This window comes from Phyllosticta citribraziliensis (genome assembly GCF_038025025.1).
Source record: "Phyllosticta citribraziliensis strain CPC 17464 chromosome Unknown J3D65scaffold_5, whole genome shotgun sequence".
NCBI classification, from domain to species: domain Eukaryota; kingdom Fungi; phylum Ascomycota; class Dothideomycetes; order Botryosphaeriales; family Phyllostictaceae; genus Phyllosticta; species Phyllosticta citribraziliensis.
Window position 1 is genome coordinate 657769 of NW_027117342.1, and position 19349 is coordinate 677117.

At 56.9% G+C, this 19349-nt stretch overlaps 7 protein-coding genes across 7 annotated transcripts; 3 read left to right on the forward strand and 4 right to left on the reverse strand.

Annotated features, from left to right (window-relative positions):
• Nucleotides 1–623: 623 nt before the first annotated feature.
• J3D65DRAFT_321927 (uncharacterized protein) lies at nucleotides 624–2955 on the reverse strand. Its single transcript, XM_066795348.1, has 4 exons — nucleotides 2758–2955; nucleotides 2502–2674; nucleotides 1735–2330; nucleotides 624–1690 (listed from the first exon to the last, which is right to left on the reverse strand). The coding sequence occupies exons 1-4, from the start codon at nucleotides 2839–2841 to the stop codon at nucleotides 711–713; spliced, it is 1833 nt and encodes a 610-aa protein (XP_066655954.1). The 5' UTR covers nucleotides 2842–2955; the 3' UTR covers nucleotides 624–710.
• A 98-nt stretch (nucleotides 2956–3053) lies between these two features.
• J3D65DRAFT_551546 (6-O-methylguanine DNA methyltransferase) lies at nucleotides 3054–3454 on the reverse strand (the record flags this gene model as incomplete). Its single annotated transcript, XM_066797044.1, has 2 exons — nucleotides 3054–3215; nucleotides 3263–3454. 2 exons carry the CDS (start codon nucleotides 3452–3454, stop codon nucleotides 3054–3056), a joined length of 354 nt encoding a protein of 117 aa, XP_066655955.1.
• Nucleotides 3455–7166: 3712 nt separating this feature from the next.
• On the forward strand, nucleotides 7167–8257 carry J3D65DRAFT_666978 (CAP domain-containing protein; the record flags this gene model as incomplete). The annotated part of the gene is made up of 3 exons (XM_066802979.1): nucleotides 7167–7783; nucleotides 7828–8090; nucleotides 8136–8257. 3 exons carry the CDS (start codon nucleotides 7167–7169, stop codon nucleotides 8255–8257), a joined length of 1002 nt encoding a protein of 333 aa, XP_066655956.1.
• A 3487-nt stretch (nucleotides 8258–11744) lies between these two features.
• On the reverse strand, nucleotides 11745–12649 carry J3D65DRAFT_322134 (uncharacterized protein). The gene has a single exon (XM_066795349.1). The coding sequence runs from the start codon at nucleotides 12460–12462 to the stop codon at nucleotides 11980–11982; it is 483 nt and encodes a 160-aa protein (XP_066655957.1). The 5' UTR covers nucleotides 12463–12649; the 3' UTR covers nucleotides 11745–11979.
• Nucleotides 12650–12994: 345 nt separating this feature from the next.
• Nucleotides 12995–14248, reverse strand: J3D65DRAFT_602297 (uncharacterized protein; the record flags this gene model as incomplete). The annotated part of the gene is given in 3 exon segments (XM_066798112.1): nucleotides 12995–13551; nucleotides 13746–14013; nucleotides 14033–14248. 3 exon segments carry the CDS (start codon nucleotides 14246–14248, stop codon nucleotides 12995–12997), a joined length of 1041 nt encoding a protein of 346 aa, XP_066655958.1.
• A 2042-nt stretch (nucleotides 14249–16290) lies between these two features.
• J3D65DRAFT_666981 (uncharacterized protein) lies at nucleotides 16291–17132 on the forward strand (the record flags this gene model as incomplete). The annotated part of the gene is made up of 2 exons (XM_066802980.1): nucleotides 16291–16411; nucleotides 16465–17132. 2 exons carry the CDS (start codon nucleotides 16291–16293, stop codon nucleotides 17130–17132), a joined length of 789 nt encoding a protein of 262 aa, XP_066655959.1.
• A 694-nt stretch (nucleotides 17133–17826) lies between these two features.
• J3D65DRAFT_694448 (uncharacterized protein) lies at nucleotides 17827–18583 on the forward strand (the record flags this gene model as incomplete). The annotated part of the gene is made up of 1 exon (XM_066803980.1): nucleotides 17827–18583. Exon 1 carries the CDS (start codon nucleotides 17885–17887, stop codon nucleotides 18581–18583), a length of 699 nt encoding a protein of 232 aa, XP_066655960.1. The 5' UTR covers nucleotides 17827–17884.
• Nucleotides 18584–19349: the final 766 nt, after the last annotated feature.

The following is a 19349-nucleotide window of genomic DNA, read 5'->3' on the forward strand; positions in this document are numbered from 1 at the left end:
CCCGTCCACCAGACCTACCGCCGCCCCCACGCTGCAGCGTCGCGCCGGCTGACGCGATGCGGGGTTCGGCAAGGCCCACCACATACACATGTACACACATACACGCAACAGCCTCACCTCCCCCCATAAGCGTGTCCATATCCGCCTCTGCCTCCCGCCCGTCTTCCGTCCCATTCTGTACGCGGGCGGAAGGTGGACGGGACGGCACGTGTGTGGCAGGTCAACGCGCCAGCCGGCGACCCGCCGAAAGCAGCGAAGAAAAGAAGGGCACGGCGCAATCAAAGGGGAAATCTTGACGCGAGGGCTTGTTTCGCGCGGCTTTGACTTTGCGTTGGGAGGCGGTTCGGGTTGCGTTTTGCGGGTGTTTTGTCTGGTGATGTACCTACATGTAGGTAGGTGGTGGTTTTCCGATGACGGACGGGTGGGGTGGCTTTTCCGATGGCGCGCTGATGTCGGTGGGTGGGTCCATGTGTGCTCATAGGGAATACCCTGCGTGGATGTCCTGGGAGGAGTAGCTGCTCTTGAGACCACAGACATAGTCGAATTTTCGAAACACCGTTTAGCTGTCGAAGGGCCCGTCGTGAAGAGCACAGAAAGCCTGCAATTCACCCACGCTCCCCAGCCCTCGTAGAGAAAGAGAAAGAGGAAGCTCCGTCCAATCTACCGTAGCCAAAAAGACCCAACGCCGGCTTTTGTCCAAAGACGCCAATCTAGAACCACCCCACTCCATCCGCCATTTCCAGCACCTTGGCCGCAATCAATCCATCCTTGACCATTCCAACGAGCGCGGCTCTCACGACTTCCTTGTCGTCTGGGGATCGAATGTCGTCCAAGCACTCCACGCCCCTGGCGAACTTGGATATGCACACCTTGGCCCACGCCTCTTCCTGCTCTGGCCACCTTGGCCACTCAGCACCGGCAGCCAGTCTGGCCGCGCAACGCCTCGCCTCCTCCCACAGCTCGACGGCGCGCGCCTCAAAGCCCGCGGCGCCGGAGAAGCCGAACCGCGGCGCGTGGTCGACGAACGCCAGGTGCGCGTTGCGGTAGCGCCAGTACGCGTCGCCGGCCGAGAGGAGCAGCGCGGGCTGCTTTTCGGGCTCGACGAGCGGCGGCGCCGCTTGTGTGAGGAGGTACAACGCGCGGTGCAGGGCGTCGAAGTAGAGGTCGGGGAGTGGCAGGTTCAGCATGATGTCCGGGTCGATGGCGAGTTGGTCCAGCGGGACGGGAATCTCGGACCACTTTTTGATTTCGTCCTTGTCCATTGAGTCGTTGGTGCGGTCGTTGCAGTCGAAGATGTACTTTTCCTCGCTGGCGCGCCGGGCGTCGGCGGATGGCGAGATGGCGTCGACGAGGTCGAGCAGCGCGTCGGCGTAGGCGCATACGCCTTCTGCAGTGGGCGGGAGAGACGACGGGTCCTGAACCATCTGGGGTGTTTTGCCCTCGACCAAAGAGGGAAAACTGTATACATGTTTGAAGGAGTCGCGGAGGTGGAAATACCACGCCTGAGGTAGCTTTTCGGGGTCACCCAGTTTTCTCTGGGGATCACCAAGGCGGAAGTGTATGTCGCAGTAGGAAGATTTGAAAATGGCCTGGCCAAGGGCGAGTTCACGCTTGGCTTCTTCCCAGGGGCTCAAGGGAGGTGCCGATTTGACTGGTGCTGCACCAATGGTGAGAGAGAGTGAACGTGGTGCTTGAAAGGTCAGTATAAGAGACCGACGACGGATTGAGTCTTACCGGGTGCTGGACGTTCGCGCGACAGCTTGTCCATGTACTTTTGGTATGCGGTCGAGTACATCTTGGAAGTTCTCTCGATAATACCCTCCATCTCGGCGAATCGATCTGGAGGCAGAATGTGCATCAGGTCGGATACCATGCCACCCAGCGAGGATATGGTGTCTAGAATCGCGCGCTCCGTGACGGTTTCCTCCACCGTGGCATACTCGCTCGACGAGGGTGCTGCATCGGGAGGAGCGACAGGTAATGACCATGAAGCCAAGGCCTCCCGAGTCTCTGGTTGCATGGGGCCGTTTGCCGAATCAATGAAAGCTTGCCATTCGGCGTACTCCGCTTCCTGGTCGTCAAAGATTTGGGTCATGAAGAGAATGGCTTCGAGGTAGAGGTCAACACCGTCGCCCTCGTTTGCTTCTTCCAGCTCCTCGGCGAGATCCGACATGACCGTGGCCGTGTTGAATCGGACGTCGACGTTCTTGTCGTTGACTTTCATGGCGAAGAGATGCGACTCGAGCGTCTGCTTGAGCATATCGATGCGAGGGTGTTTGAATTCGCGTGCAATCCGTGCGTCTTGGGTAATTTCGTATTCAAGTAATGCTCTGCAATGATAATGATTAATGATGAAGAGTTGAGATGATCGCGTCTCGAGTTGGTCAAGGTGGTACTGTTGCCCGTGGGTGCGCCTGCTTCACAACCACGGTTTCCACAACCACGGCTGGCACAACTTCGGGCACTCGAACAAAACAATCACGACGAAGAAGAGAACCTACTTGTTATACGCAAGGTCAAACGACGTGGGATATTTGGCGAGTCCCGCAGCATAAGCATCAATGGCGCGCTGGAAGAAGCGCGCCGATTTAGCAGCATCGCCCGCGCGCCATTTGCCCGCCGCCTTTTCGTGCTCGTCAGCAGCATCCAGAAAGTCGTCCTCGGTCTCGGGCTCCTGCTTTGCGTCAGTCGCCGACAATTCCAGGCTCCAAGTTGCGGTCTGTCTGAGATGAGCGGACACGACTTTTGCTGACTTACCGGGGGCTGCTTCTTCTTGCCTGCGGTTGCGCCGGGCTTTGCCTTTGAGGCTGATTGTTGGACGAAATGTTTCTTCTTGGGCATGGTGTGCAATGTGTTTGGTTTGATGAAGCAGAGGCCAAGGTCCGGTGTTGAGTGATGGCAGTGGATGAGTCAGCGGGCGTCCGAAATTTCTCCCACGCATTTCGCGTACCCTGCGATTCCATCACAGTTCAGGACAGCGACATGAACAAACATCGACTCGTTAATTCATGGCATGCATCTGTCTGCCAAAGCCATCCAACCCCAAAAGCACGCTAGAGCTTCCCCGTATCAAACGCATCCCACCGCAATTTCTGATCCACCAGCATGCCATTCGCATCGAACCGCACCCCCTCGTCCTCCAGCAACCGCAACTTGGACGTCTGATTCTGTCCGCTGGGCGTCTTTTCCCAGTCGCCCTTGAAGCCGCCGACGTACTGTCGCGAGGTCAGCACGCCCTCATCCGGGTTTGCAGGAGACTCACCCCACTGCTCGCAATGCACCGATGACATGGCACTTCGGGCGCGAATGGATTGTTGCGCAACGCGCCGCCGATGGCGCGAGGGGACGAGTGCAGCGCTTTGGCTAGTGCGGCGTAGGTCGTTACCCTGCCCGAGGGGATCTGCAGCAGCAGCGTGTACACGCGCGTTTGGTATTCGGAGACGGTTTGAGCCATGGCTTTGGATAGGAGAGACATGGAGTTTGCAATGTGGGCGATGGAGGAAGATGAGGGTGAGATGCGTATGACTGTCCGGTTGACGCGGCGCACGGCGCGCCATCACATGACGACGCTTTCCCAATTTGGACACCGTGGTGAGGGCCTTGCCGGTGTAAAAATAATTATAATGGGAGCCAAAAGAAACAGCGATCGGATCCCTCTATTGGTGAGTTCTACGGATGAGAGCTCTTGAGCATAGCCGTGGTGCTGCATGAACGCTCCGCGAGCGTAATCAACCTCAACTCCCTCAGTGGCTCCGCAGTGCTGGGAATATAAATTTCTCTCCAGCCGCAGACCTGTCCAATGCCGTCCGCCACCAGCTACTCTATCCTACCTTACCTGTTATTCGACAATGCGCTACGAAGCCGCGTCGACACAAATACGCTTACCTTACTGCCTACCGCCTACCAACCTCTCCATCATTCTCATACAATCTTGCGGTTAAGCAAGAGCGGCAGCAGCGGGGCCAGGCGAAGCGGGATCGGGAACCAAACCAAACCACGAGCAGACGGCCTCGACCAGGCCCAGCCAGGTCGGGCGACGCGGATGCACCCGTGGTCTAGATTTTTGTGCAGCGCGCGTCAACTCAGCTCCGCTTAGCGCGGGTTCGGCTGGAGTCTACCAAACAGCGGCAACACAAATTCATCTTCGAGAAGCACGATTGTTGGCGAAAAAATGCGCCGCGCGTCGACAAGAGCTAGTTGTGTTCTGTACACCCCGAATGTGTGCGGCGCGCCGGCTACGGTACATCAGCCACGTATGCACAGGAGCTCGCAGGTAGTTCGACAAGGTCAGAGCTGCTGAAGATAGAGAGAGCACGCAGACGGTGCAACATGAGCGGCGAGGCGAGGCGAGGCGAGGCGCAGCGGGAACGCAGAGCGCATCCCCGGTTCCTGCACCCCGTCGCAGCGGAGCACGCGTGGGAGAAGGCGCACGCCCAGGCGTGTTGGGCAGTGCGGGTGGAGCGGAGGTAGGATGACGGTGACGGTGGTGGTGTGGTGGCTGTGAAAGATTCTGCCGCAAGACTTGCCATCGAGGCGGTTTGATTTGTGTTGTGGATGCAGCGAGAGTGCAGGCCGTGGTGTTGAAGATGTTCTAGCCAAAACAGGCCGCTCTTCTGCACCGATTCTAGAAGCCCGCGTGCGTGCATGGAAGCGCTCGTAGGAGCAGCCGAACGCTCTAGGACCTAGCTGGCTGGCTGCCCCTAGCGACGGTTGCGCCGTAGCGCTAGAGGCCTGGAAGCCCACTTTCAGCAGTTGATAGCGTGCCAACCACCATGCGGGCGGCGAGGCTTCTCCAGCCCAAGTCTGGCTCGTCAAATGCGAAATACTCACCGCTATAGGGCCTCTACGCTGCAACTTCTAATTGCAAGGCGGACGCTAGTCGGCATCGGGGAATTGCGGGGTCCACTGAATAGATTGAAGCTTTGTTGTCGCTTCGCCGCGATCAAGTCGACAAGTTTGTTGCGTCGCTTTAAGGGTACAGGTGGATTTTGGGCCGTTTCATGCTGCCGACGTGGAGACGAGGGATATTCTCGCGGGGCAAACATGTCCTTCTCCAGCCTGTGGATTGATGGTGTGAATTCCGAGCGGTCGGGATGGCTGTCATGGCAGGAGTTGTATGGCCAGACGTGGCCAGAGTTCAACGTTGCTTTGTGGCCGCTGCGTGGTGGTGAGCTGACTGCCGAGGTTGTTGACAATATGCAGCGATTGATGAAAAGGATTGGTCCGATGAGATTGTTTCGGCCATGGTGGAATCTTCCGAATCATTCGTTTTACTGCGCGACAAAATGTCTCGTTGGATGAAAGAATGAAGCAGCCATGTGCTTGGCTCTTGACATGTCGACCGAGCGAGCCTGGGCAGAAGGGAGAAACAGGCTGTTGACCGCCACTGACAACGGCGAGCAAAAGGCGGTGATGAGATGGGGTGTTGGTGGCAGTCTGCGACGGAAATGAAGGTCAGCCTGAAGGAGGGCGACGAAACGTTGCGGCTACATGCAGGCGGCGCATGTGCGTCCGTGGCAGCGGCAGTGGCGCAGAGGCCATGCGGGTCCAAGTTGTAGAGTCGCAAGAGCACCATTCACAGCGAAATAGGCTGGCGGTAGGTACCGTCGAATCCTTGGTTTTGGTGTTGCAGAATGATTGTGTTGCTTGCATGTATGCGAGTAGATTCTCTGAGCGTTGACCACCGGACCGTCCCGAGAGTTTTTTCAGTGTCGAGAGGACAAGTCGTGGACCATTTGCAGGGAAGAATAGCAACACGTGTGACACGATGGACTAGGCATGCATGGCAGAGAAGAATGCGGCGGTTGTACAGGGCATCACTTTTTCGACTCTCCTCCTGACTTGACTCTTGTCGTCGAGACAGAGTCGGGGCCTGTGCAGCGAGCTCGTATCGCGACGATCGGACACGCCGTGGGATAATAGTCGGGCGTCTTGTCACAGTCCACACAGAGCCGCCGCACAGTCGTGTTTTCGTGGGGCCAAGGTCGAGGTCAGCTGGCGGCTGTCAAAAACGCAAGCCCCGTGTGCGACAGGACAACATGGCGACAGAGTGGCTATATTTGAAGTTGCTATGGCGCTTCCCCAGGCCAAGACGAGGGGATGGAGATCAGCGCGATTTGCAGATTGGCGATGCTGCCTCGTACCGACGGATAGCCCACAAGCTCGTACTGGAGTGCAGGTGGTGGTTTGGTTGAAGCAGAGGCAGCGTCGGTGGCCATGACGTGGGCCAGTGCTCTCAGGGAATGAAGAGTGACAGGGGCCAGCAGATGACGGCAACGCGGCCGCGATAATTTCTCGAGATGTGCGGACGGTGGTGTCTCGGAGCATTTACGCAATAGGCAACCTTCATCTGTCGTCGGGATTATTTCATGGACCAACGGGGCGGCGAGACGGGGATGCAGCCAGCAGGGAGGCTCGGCAGGCGGCAAGACCAGGCCGGACGCAGCATGACCAGGCCGGACGCAGCATGACCGAGGCCAACGACGGGTTCTGGAAGCAATTGGTGTGGAGTCGTGATGGATCTGCCAAGCGGGGTGGGACGACGACTGCGGGCGGCGGAGCACAGGCGCTAGGGACTGACTATTGGCAGAGGATGGCTGGCTGGCTGGCGGTGGTGGCCGCGGCAACCCGTTGGTGAGAGGGCGAGTTGTAGTTGTGGTACTGGTCGAGGGCTGACAGCCACGCGCTTGATCACCGACGGGGATGGGCTCCTGTTCCTGTTCCTGTTCCTGACGGGCGGCGCGAAGACCTTGGCTCTCTTGCGTCGAGGTTAGGGGCTGGCCGGCCCAATTTTAAGCATACGTAGGCCCAGGGCAAGGTGATCCTTTCTTAATTGCGCGACGTCCTCTCCGCATTGTTTATGAAACACCTGCACTGGTAGCGTCTCCCTCGTGGCGCGACCCCCGTCCCCGTCCTTCTCTCTCGCTTGAGCTTCTTGTTATTACTGCCCAGCCCACCATTCCTTGACTCTCTTCTCTCCTTCTCCACCACCGCTCCCTCGACATCACCCTTCCGTCACCTCGTCGTCGTCGGTCAGTCGTTCATTCGTCCTTCTCGGGCCTTTTCACTCTTTATTGTCCTGCGCGGACTGCCATTCCTTTAGACGACCGCTCCCCTTCGTTCCTGGCCGCCAATCTCGTTGATCGATTCCCTGCCGTCCCGACATTATGCGTTCCTCAGTCCTCCTGTCGGCCGCCTTTGCTGCCAATGCCCTGGCCGTCCCCGCCAGACTCGACAAGCGCGTCTATGTCACCGACCTGGAATTCGTCACCGTCACCCAGCTCGTCACCGAGGGCGTCGAGCTGCCTGCCATCACCTCCACCATAACCCTCTCCGAGGCCCCCGTCGAGACTTTCCCCGTCCAAGTCTCGACCTTCGCCCCCCCTCCCCCGCCGCCTGCGACCACCGAGACTCCCATCATCGTCGTGCCAACCACAACTCCCACGCCTACCTCCACCCAGGCCCCCACGACCGAGTCTCCTCCTCCCGCTCCCACCACCACCTCCTCCTCCTCCCCGTCCGTCAACGTGGCCAACATTCCGACTCCCACCACCACCCCGTCCAAGACGGGTGGCTTCAACTACCAGCCGCTGTGTGCCACGCCCGATGCTCAATCCGGCTCCCAATTGACCACCACCCCCAACACGGACGCCGCCAAGAAGTGGTTGGCCTACCACAATGCCCACCGCACCAACCACACCACTTGCTCCATGTACTGGGACTACAGCCTGGAGGCCGAGGCGAAGAAGGCCGCCGACACTTGCGTCTACGCCCACACCAAGTCGTAAGTCTCATGCTTCCCTGCCTTGTTCAAACTAACCCGAGCAGTGACGGCCAAAACATGGCCGAGTACACCGTCTACGGCACCCAGCTCACCGCTGACAACATGACCACTGCCGCCGGCACCTTTTCCAACATGTACTACTCCGAGGGCCAGTACTTCAACGGCTTCTACGGCCTGGCCACCCCCACCACCTCGCAGGACACCGGTCACTTTACGCAAATGATCTGGAAGGACAGCTACGCCGTCGGCTGTGCCACCACCCAGTGCAACAGCATGCTGCTGAGCTTCTGCAACTACTACCCTGGTGGTATGTTTTCCTCGTCTGGCTTCGAATTCCTACTGACAGTCCCAGGCAACATTTTGACAACCTACGCCCTCAACGTTCTTGACCTCATCACGTCGCCCCTGCCGCCTCTTTGCGCCGAGTCTGGCGATGCCCCGGGCTGCATTTCGGACGCCTCGCTGGGTCTCTAAGTGCATTCCTGCATGGATGCGAGGATGCTGTAAATTTCGCCCTGTTCTGGACCCTGTCCCTGTGGCGTCATTCTGCTATGCGGGTACCCGCCGCGACGCAAGGGATGGCGCCTGGTGACCCGAGACTTGGGAATGTTTCAACCTGCGTCGTCTTGCATCCCTCGGCCACCTTGCGCCTTTCTTGTTCCTCATTTCTGCATGGCTTTACGGGGTTGGACGGTCACGGTAGGCTCTCTTGCACATGCAAATACCGGTGGGGTGGGTCTGGGGTTTAGCATTGGACAAGCTCTTTTTTCCTGCCGAAGCCACTTTTTCTTTCGTTGTACATTTTGTCTTTCTCTTCTCATGACCCCCTATGGTTGCATGCATCACACCCACTCCACACTCCCTGACTTTGGTCCCCTTTCTTGCCTGCGCGCGGTCGCGGCGACCAAAGAAAATCTTGTGTTTTTGTTGTACAGCTGCCTTTATATCTTCGCTTCTTTGCTACTGGTCGACCCACCTGTCAAGCACCTTTAGAGGGTGAGCGCGGAAGCGCCTAGCGCGTTGCTTGCTGCTCGCTCGCCTTTACATATTTCTGTCGTTATAACGAATGAAGAGAGAAATCTCATGAATCATGAGCTTCAATGGTTGGTATTCCCGTGCTGATTACAGTCTTAGTGTGGTGGTATGGATGAAGCCATCATGTGCACCTCATGATGCCTGTGAAGCTAGGGGCGTCTGCCTTGAGAGTCCTCGTGGTGTCGCGCGTGTGTTCTTCCTTGCCTACATGAAACAATTCTTTGGTACGTCCTACCTCACATCTACACCTCCTAACTACGGCCGCATCCATCTACTTTACTCCTGCCAAGGACGACAGCTCTTGCCAGCACACCCTCTTACGCACACTCGCTGCTACAATTCTCGCCCTCAACCCCTCATCCCGCACTACCGCCATCCTCCCTTGACGAGGTCGTTAGCAAAGAGGTCATGCGCAGAGAGCCTTGACGCTGCACGTCTCAAAGATTACGCAGATGGACAAGAAGCATTCGACACGCCTCGACAGCAGGCACACCTACTGAATGACTGCGCCAAAGAAGCCCTTGCGCCTTGCTCCACCACCACCACTTCGCCTTGTCATCAACAGCACCATCACCCTCCTTTGACGACCTCTCCCTCTCCCACTCCCTCATTCCCAGTCCCGTCCCTGAAAGTTCCTGACCGTTCCTGACTAACGCACCAACCCGTCCAGGCCATCCCCGCCACAGCATTCGCCCCTCGCCGCGACTCTCGACCGCGTCAAGGTGCATCCCCGCATGCCTTTTCCACCAGTCATGCTTCTTCCCAGCAGTCCGTCATTTTCCCTCCCAGCGGCCAGTCATGCCTCTTCCCGGCACCGCCGCGGCCGCCCGGCGTCGCACTCGGCTCGGCGCCATGAGCGCTCCCTCAGGTCGTCTGCCTGTCTGCACACTTCATGGCGTATTAGTGGGACATGTCGGCGGGAGCGCTACGCAACGCAGCGCACGCAGCCCAGGACGTGCGGTGGGCGGTAGGTGGTGTGCCGAGCCGACGCATGTGCCGACATGATGGGCCTGGGATGCGCGAGGTGCGGCAGTTGCTGGCTGCATCGGCCATCCAGCCACACGGGCAGACGGCGGATCTTGTTCCTCTCCCTCCCACGTCCGCTGTAGTACTGAGCAACGGGCAGGGCAGGGCGGCTCTTTCGTCCGCCTCTGTGCAGCGCCCGCCCGCCCCAGATGTCGCCACCCTCATTTGGCAGCGCAACTCTGATTCTAACAATACACACGCGCGCGCGCTCTTTGTGCATGCATGCGTGCGTGCAAGTCAAGCTCCAGCTTCGTTTGCGAGTTATGCTTCTCGCGGACAGATTGGGCAAGTGGCTGCTTGCGCTAGAATCTTCGAGCCACTCGACCGATGCAGCCGTGGCGCCCCACCCACCCACCGTAATGCGGAAAGGCAAGTAGGCTAGGTAGGTGGGTATGTAGGCAAATGTGGGTGTATAAAGGTACAGACTCAGCAACCCCGCCTCCGCCGCCGCCGCGCGAGTGCATTGGCTCGCTTGTTCGTATCGCTCATCTCTCGTCATGTCTCGGCCTGCGTGATGCCTGGCCACATACTCATGGCATGTCTGTGTCTGTACTGCCTATGCTGGAGTTGCAATTTTCCGACTTGTGCCCCCGCCGCCGCCGCCGTTGCTGCTTCTGGCGGTCTTGGGAACCCACTCACGTGCTTGCGCTGCTTGTTGTAGATTGTTTGCGGCGTGGGATGGGAAAAGAGCTGCGCGCTGGCCAATAGGTGGAGGGACGACGGGCAAAGAGGCAGACGTGTGCCGAAATAAAGCGGCTTTTACGGGGCCAATGAGGTTGCGGGAATGGCGCTTTCTCTACTTACCTACATATGGCCAAGGACACACCTACGCCTAGCCTACATTACGCTACCCACCCACCTGTGCGCTTAGTCGCCGCTGACTGCTCGTTGAGTAAACCACTTTGGAGGTACAGCGCCAGCCGTTCGTGACGACGACGACGACGACGACGACGATGGCGATGCTGCCACGCTAGCGCCACGACCGTTGTCTCGCCGCCCCGGTAAGGAGAGGAATGCTCCGAACGGCACGGACAGCGGGAGAAGAGCGCTGGCATCCCGGTTCTCTCATCGCCCTCGTTCTCGTCGCCGCGCCGTTGTCTTCGCCCGAGGTGCCAAGTCGCGGCAGCGTCATCGACGCCGCTGGCCAGATCTTCGCATCCCTGATGGGCGTCAGGCCATGAGGCAGGGAAAGCGCCGCCGCGCAGTGCGGAAACGGACAGCCGGCCAGCCAACCAACCAACCAACGGGCGAGGGCGCGCGCGGATGAGTGCCTGAAAAAGAGCAAGAGAGGGAGAGGGAGAGGCCAGGCTGGTGCTCGGGGAAATTGGCGGGCTCGGGTCGAGTTACTGGCTGGACGCTGCGGTGCCGGGGATGCGGGTTCGTCGGCGGAGCTTGTTGCGGCGGCCATGTCATGGAGCGGCGTCGTTGGTGGTGTGGTGGGGTGCTGCTTGGCAGGTACCGACGAGCTGAGGACAGGGGAGAGCTGCGTTTGCGTTGGAGGGGTTGTCGGTGATGGGTGGATGCCCGGCTCAGGCTGTCAGGCTGGGAGGTATGGCGGTGATGGAGAGGTGTCGCGGCTGGCGTCTGGTTCGCGTTGCGGGTAGATGCATGAGCGTCTCGTGTGGCTGGAAGCAGCACGCTTTCTTCTTGTCCGTCTTTCTGCATGATGAGGATCCAGAGCCAGAATTGGACGTTTCGGAATACCTCTCGTCATGACCACTCCTCAGCTCCCACCACGCTCCTGTCTCGCTCTCCTCACCGTCAGCCGTCACTTCGCATCCAAGCTCTTCCTCGTCACCATCCGACCCCGCCCATCGACAGGTATTGCACTCCTTGGACCTCGAGTACGAATGCTCCCGGCAGGCCGCGACAGAAGCTGTCCATCCAACCATACGTCAGCGGCCACCGCACCGCGCTGCAACCCTAGCCCGCACCACCAGCCGACCGCCACGCCGTCAAACCGCCAGACCTGCCTCTTCGAGATCCAACGACCGTTTGACGTCTGACGTCTGACGTGTGCCTGATCGGCCGGACGACGGGCCGCCTGCGGACGGAAGGGCGGGAGAGCGCCGCGTCCGATGCGACGTGACAGGTACTACCGGTACTACTACTCTTGCGCACATGTCAGCCAACAACTAGGCCAACAATGACGACGCTGGGATTTTCTCTTTCAGGCATCCGCGAGCCACAGCCACCAGGGCTTGCGCGGACCGACTGCGTGCGGATTTTTTCCAGGGATACGGTGGGTGCTTGTCGGTGGCCGACGCGGTGGCTGCTGGCGTACAGGGAAGAATCTGAGGGGGCGCTGGATGCTGGGCTGGTGTCATGTCAGCCGTACAAGCGGTGAGCGTTCGGCGCTGGGGCTTGGAAAGCCACTGGTCGAGACCAGGACGAGCCGGGCGCTTAGTGCGGCGAGACATTGAGAAGGTGAGTCGCGAGGCGGCGAGGCGGCGAGACATTGGCCGGGAAGAAGGCCGCTCAGTGAGTGGATGGGTTAGCCGTGGAAAAGAAGGGCGTTGAAGAAGAGAACGAATTTTTGTTGCTGGAAGAATGGCGAGAAGTGGAGAAGAGCATCGGAATGGAGAGACCCACAGCCACAGGTTCAATGAGCTGCACATGAATGCTCCCTCTTCTTACTCGTCACAGGTTCTGAAATGCTCCCCTTGCCCTGCCATCATTGTTACATCTTCCACGAAGAGCCTCCGCGTCGCCGCAGCAGACATCCGCGTGATGAGTCCCCATCCGAAGACGACGTCAACCCTGGAGATGAGAACGACCTGGACGCGACCGACACTGACGAGCGCGACAGTGACACGCAAGGAACAGCCTATACGCAGCTGCTACTCCTCTCCGACATTGATCCCACAGCAACGCACATGCAGCTGTGGGCTTCTAAGCTTCGCGCTCGAACGCTCCTCGTCACCCGCCCCGACGTACACTCGAATACTCGAATGCTCCCCATTACTCTTGCTCAGGGCTACTCTCAATGCCCCTAATAAGTGTAGCTTGGATAGTCCCTATCTGCTGTACTACGTATGTGATATTGTCCTACTGAATGCTCCCAGAGCTCCCTCCGCCCCAAAATGCTGGTCGACTGAGCATGCACAACTTCCAATCGAGCGCCAAAACCTGGTGCGCCTTCAACGAGCCTTAGTTGCCTTTGACCTTCCACGTATTCCCATCGGCCGCAGTCCTTCGTTTCCTTTGGTTCTGCTCCATAACCGATTTTGCAGTCTGGTCGACTTCGATTTCGATGTTGTTCATGGGGATTGAAGTCTCTCGCGCCAGCAGAGGGTCCAGCGGAGCGTTGGGGAATTTCGGCCAGGCGATGAGGCCGCGCATCTTGACTGATTCGTAGAGTGAGGTGAGAACATCGACAAGGTGTGCCAGTGGGACCGTCTTCCTGCGAGGAATGTTGCGAGTGGATTGACTGAGGGCGTTGGCCACAGCCTTTTCCGTTCGTTCCAAATCTTCGGGGCCCTGAACCGCGCGGCCAGACTCTGAACCCTCCTCCTCTGCGTATTTTTCGTTGTCCGACATTGGAACGTAGTCCGAAACGTCCTCGTCGAGGCTTGCTTGGTTGTGGTATTGCCTGGCATTGTCGATGTCGAATTGAGTGAAAAGTCGGGCTTGACCGCCGGAGTGGCCTTTGACGCTTTTTCGTTGGTGCGGTTGGCTGAGCGATTTCGCAGCCCGAACCGGAACAGCTGCACGAGTCCGTTGACATCCTCAACATGCAGGCCACAGATGGATCGTGGCTACTCCTCATCGGCGACCAGAGAGCCAGAAAGCGATCCCTCAGGTAAAGATTTCCGCAGGCGCCAAGCCGGAAACAGCAGGTTCGCGTCACTGAGGCGCTCCTGATTCTCAAGGATTTGAACCGCCTTGGGAATTACCTCACCGTCGGACTCCTTCAACGGGAATGTGGCGTCTGGGAATAGCCGGAGGGCGACTTGCGCGTCAAAATCGTCGTCGGCCATGAGCGCCTTGATTCTCGCGCCCGAGTAGCGGAAGTCCGGGAAGGCGGTCCTGAACTCATCAATGACAGCGCCAATGAAGGCAGAGTCGCGTCCATTGATGTCAGGAGTAGGGGTTTTGACGAGAGCGCGAAGTTCCAATGTGGTTGCGAGGTTCAGGTAGGCGGCTAGAGATGGGGCGGCCTGGTAGACCTCCCTTGGGTTCAATTACCCGCACTCCCCATGGGTTTTGCCTGTTTGCCAGCAAAACGGCGTCGAGACGCTTCTTGGTGGGGCTTGGTGTAGCTGTTGCTTGGCTTCCTGCCGCCGCAGCGCTGCTTGCCGTAGCGGGCGTCTTGGGAGTGGTGGCCTTTGGGTTTGCGTTCTTTTTCTTGGGGGTGGCAGGCGCTTTCTTCGCAGTTTTGCTGGCTGGATTTTTCGGGGGCATCGTGGTTGGACTTGGTAACGATTAGTGAAAGAGTTCTTGAGAGGGAGGCTGTCGGCTGCGCCTGGAGGGATGAATTACAGTAGTAGACTTACGGTGATTTTGATTGAAGCCAATTTGCTGTCGTCAGTGGAGTTGAGGAACGACGGTTGACTGTGTGGGAGGAGCGGAAAGGTTTATACTCCCAAGCGAGCGCCCGCTGACTCACCACGAGCAGCGACTGCTGGTGTTGCGACAGGTACCAGGTACATCCGATTTGAGACTGATGCCTCAAAGACGAGGAAGAGGTTCTGAACTTGCAGCATGAAGACTCAGCACACGAATGCTCCTTGGAAGCCACCACACGCATGCAGAGGTTAAGGAGCATTGAACTGACGTGTGTGAGCTGGTGATTCTTCGAAGTCTACGAGAAACTCAACTATCTGCCCAAGTCGCTCGTGACTGGCGCCGTCGGGGGGCAAACTCGAATCTTAAAGCATCACGCACTCAGCTGTTGGTTTACTGAGCTTCGCGCTCGAACGCTCCTTATGACTCGCCTGACCATACGCTTGAATAATTCTGATTGTACGTGCTCAGGGCTACCCTAATGCCCTTGAAGAGTATAGCCTCAATGCCCCTATCTACATGTACTCTACTCATTGCGTGACGTTGTACGAACGCTCCCAACCCACAAAGTCCTCTTGTTTGAATTCTTCTCACTCAAATGCAGTGATGGAAGAGCAAAGCTTCCGCTCGGTCCGCAAACCAAACCAGGTCCGATTTCAACCATGACTGATGGAAGCACGCAGGTTAAAACGGAGCTAGTCGCGCGCCTAGAGGCGTTTTTGGAAGAGGGCAACAATTTGGGATTTGCTCACGCAATGCTTTGCAATCATAAGTCTGACCGTCTTGAGGCACTGAATATTCTTGCGCTCAAACATCTAGATGGCGCCAAATCCAGCCTGAGAAGCACGAACGCCATCGAGTTGAGAACATCGAGCGCAGCACGATGTTGCAGCACTCGGACATGGGCGGACCAAGCTTCACTGTGAACAGTTGTCACACTGACTGTGTTTTGAAGCTTTCCAAGGTATTGGCTCTTTCGGAATTCGATTGCAAGGATCCGACGCCGTTGGCGATGGCGATTCGAAAGTATGGCCAACTTTCGCTCAATCTGCTTGACCAGAAAGTCTTGAACGACATTAGAGATCGCATTCGCGCTACGCGGTGGGCGGTCTGCTTTCTCTGCTGGTTTCAGAGGCCACTGACTGCAGTCGGCAACCACAGTCCTACAACGTCGAGACTGGAGTGTTGCCGGGAGCCAAGTTTTCTATCGGGCATGCATGGGGAAAGATCGCCACGCAATTGCCGGGAGCCTCTTGTCCCTGGTCCAGACATTACTGGTGTCCAGGATGCAAACGCCAGCTCCCACCTCAACACGGCCAGACGAGTGCGATCATCGACCTGGAGGATGTAGAGAGCATGGTTGATGTAGCACCTTCGGACACGCTTCACTTGAACTCCAGGAGCTTTTTGGTGAACAGACTGATGCCCTGGACCAGAAATGCAAAGATTGTGGACATCGGGGCCTCAGCTCTGCGCGGGTTCCATCGGCAGGCATGCCAAAATTTCTGTCTATTGGAGACTCGTTCCGGTTCTTTGTTTCGCAAGTTGTGCAATCGAATTGCTCAACGCAACGCAATTGAATCGATTGGGCAGGTGATTTTTTGGCCAATCAATCAATGCATGCCCTCAGTTGATTGGATTGCGTTGCTGAGTTGCGCTAAATACTTAAAGGCAGTTTTTGGCAGTTTTTTACGCCTGATCCACGCCTGACTTACTCCATATATATATTTGCTTGATGTTAAGCGGGTCTGGTTGTGACCTTGAGGCAGCTTTGGGAGTCACAAAGTGGAGATGGTTGTGAAGTTCACTTTCACACCCTCCGGCGCGTGTGCGGTCTACGGCCCGCACAAGCCTTTCTTGCTCCTCTGGCAGACTTCCACTCTGCACCGCACCTTCAACTTCTGACCTCTACCCTGCTCAGCTCTTCTCAGCTCTCCAAAATGAAGACGACCACTTCGCCACCCGAAATGCTGAAGCCCATTGTTTTGGTCAATGGGACACATTACCTTGACAGGCTCGAGGACGACCAAGTGCGCTACTTCCACTATGACGAAGATGAAGGTATGTAGTTTCCGTTGGTTTTGTTTCAAATTACTGATAAAAATGGAACGTAGTCTTAGTCCTTCCAAAAGACGATTGCAAGCTTCTGGCCTTGAACTACTTCATTGTCCACACCATCGAGCCTCACTTCAAAGAGATCCTCCTCGGCGAAGTTCCCCGCACCACGAAGAAGGCCTACTGGTTGTACCGCAGATTCATGGCGGAGATCGGAAGACATCAGCGCCTTGTTCTCACTTGGGTTTGCGACCGCGTCCAGGAAGATTTCGACGGCAACATGGCTTTGAATGTCGACATGACCAAAAAATCTCGGAGTGACCGCCTTGCAGAGCACTGGATCCCCATGTACGAGAGGGACCCGCTCGGACTCGCCAACGGCATGTGGGAGACCGATTCGAGCCTCTTGGACATGAACGCCATTTTCGACCCACCCGCGGAGACCGATGACGACGTCAAAAAGTTCATGGCGACCTGGCGCGAGTACATTTTTAACACGTGGACCAAGATTGCCGAGGCCACGTTCGCCGACTTGTTCTTCAGATACACCAACCGCACGCTCTACCGCGACTCCCTCGACGGCGAAGACAGCAAACTCAAGTTTTGGAAAAGCCTGTCGGACAGACTCAACCCGCTCGCCATTGACTACCTCCCTTTGACATCCACGGCGCTCAGATGGGAACCAGACGACTCTTACTCATCGACCATGGAACACTACTGGGGGTGAAGGCTGCTTTGGGACTCGCTGTCACGGGGAATTGCGTGTGTGGAGGATGGAAACAAAAGCTGGGAGTAAACGTATGGAAGGGTTCCAGCACGAGAAGGATTGGTTTTGCGAGCAAGTCGGTGGTCTGCGACTGCGCCAGATCGGGCACTTGGTGTTTCTTTTGACTTTTGCTGAATCAGGTAATCGCAGGCGGTCTTTACAACTTCAAACGTCGCAAGCAGTTTTCCCAGATCACCGCCCACTTACGGTGCCCTCCCCAATTCATCATCCAGCGCCTTCAATAACAAAAATAGTCCCGCCGCAGCCGGCTTTGCCGAAGGGCGAATTGGCCCATGCCCTGCATTACCTGCATTTGAATTCTGAAAAGGAACTCGTTGATGAACTTCTCTTAAAGAAGACTTTTCTATTTGCTTGAAAAAGTTCAGAGATAGCTTCCTCTAGGCTCGGGGCGGAAAAGGATCAAAGGGTCCTTACATCAAAACGTACTTGGATCAAGCGGTGGAAATCCTGAATGGCAAGTGCAACACTGGGAAGTTCGCCTTCGACATTCACAACACCAGAAGTTGCAGCACTGAGAACTACAATGAAAAAGATCATCTTCTCCGGTTGATCGCGGACGTGGGTTGGGGGCTGCCAAGCGAGGACTCTGTCATCCAGATTGAAGGTGACTATGCCGCAATCAGGGAATTCGCGCAGGGCATGGGCCTTGTAATTCAGGAGCTGCGTTTCCAATATAACCAAAAAAGGCGAGGATGACTCGCCAAGGAGGTAGACAAGCTCGCAGGCCAATCGAGCTGGCGCGGGCTGCAAAAGTTGCTGTATTCTGGCTCATGGTTTTTGATGAAGCACACAACATCAAAGGCGGAAAGGCCACCAAGGTCTGGGATGTCGTGCGGCGCATGGACCAAAGGTTCAATATCGCCGTCACTGGCACCCCAGTTCTCAACAACCCTTCGAATGGGTATGGGCTGACCAGCAATTTGGTGCGCGAGGACCTCTGGGAGCATTTTGGCCTTGACGAGAAAACAACCAACCCGTTTCTTGTTGCCAAAGAAAGGCCTGAAGCCATTTTGCAATGCACGCAACAGGCGTATACGTATTGGATGAAAGGCCAAGACCCTGTCAAACAGGGAGAAATGCTCAAGCAGACGTTTGATCAATGCCTCTTGGCAAGAAAGTACCATACCAAGGTCAGCGGCACCACGATTGGGGAAGACATTCCACCCCTTCGATCTGAAATCGTGCATCTTAAAGGAAGCCCAGAACAGCAGAAGACCTTGGAAGGCATCATGGACTCATGCAAAGACGATTTTCTAGAATTGGTGCCGCGAACCGGGGAGACCAAACTCAAGCTTATCCCTCACGTCGCCAGGAAAGTCTCGCAGGCCACGTTGTGGTTTCCATTCTTGAAGATGGCCTCCTGGGACGGCTCTGGCACCGACAAGCAATGAAGGAGAAGGATCCGGTGGGCAGGCTGGCCCATATCATGAACTGCAGGCGAAATGCTACCTTCACCTCCATAGTTAGACGGCACTTGGAAATTTCTTTCCGGCGCTTTTCAAAATAAACTGAGCTTCTTTGAGGACAAAAATTTTGCGTGCACCATGCGCGACCGGTGCCCATGTGGAAACATCCTCTGAATTTGTAGTGTAGACGAGCTCTTGAACGTTCCCAGAACGTCCCTCGCACCACTTTATCGCCTCCCCGTGTGATTCAGACCCTGGTCGTTTGTCGTGACCTCTGGTGGCAAGTTCCATGTGAGATGATTCAAGCACGAAGGCTTGACATGTGAATGCTTCTTGGAAGTCACCACTCACATGCAGAGGTTAGCGTAATTCCTCATCACGCTTGCAATTGTTGGCTTCCTGAGCTTCGCGCTCGAACGCTCCTCGTACCTCGCCTGAACGTACGCTTGGATGCTCCTTATCGAATGAAGCTGGTGGACGTTTCTGATGGGGCGTTTAGCTGGCGACAGGTCGGCCTCTTGAAGAGGTCGCCGTTCGTTGGGGAAGTGCCGGCGCCCGCAGCTCGTGTCTGGTGTTCTTGGAGGAGTTGGAGGTTGACGCGTCGACGCGTTTGCCCGTCGGCGATTCCGCGCTAGCGAGGCGCTAATCCAAATGAGGCAAGCCGTCGACCGCTGGGAATCAGTCTCGCCCATCAGGGAGTATTCCTTCACTCCAACAGACGACTGACGGGGAGGAGTCATGTCCTGCACCG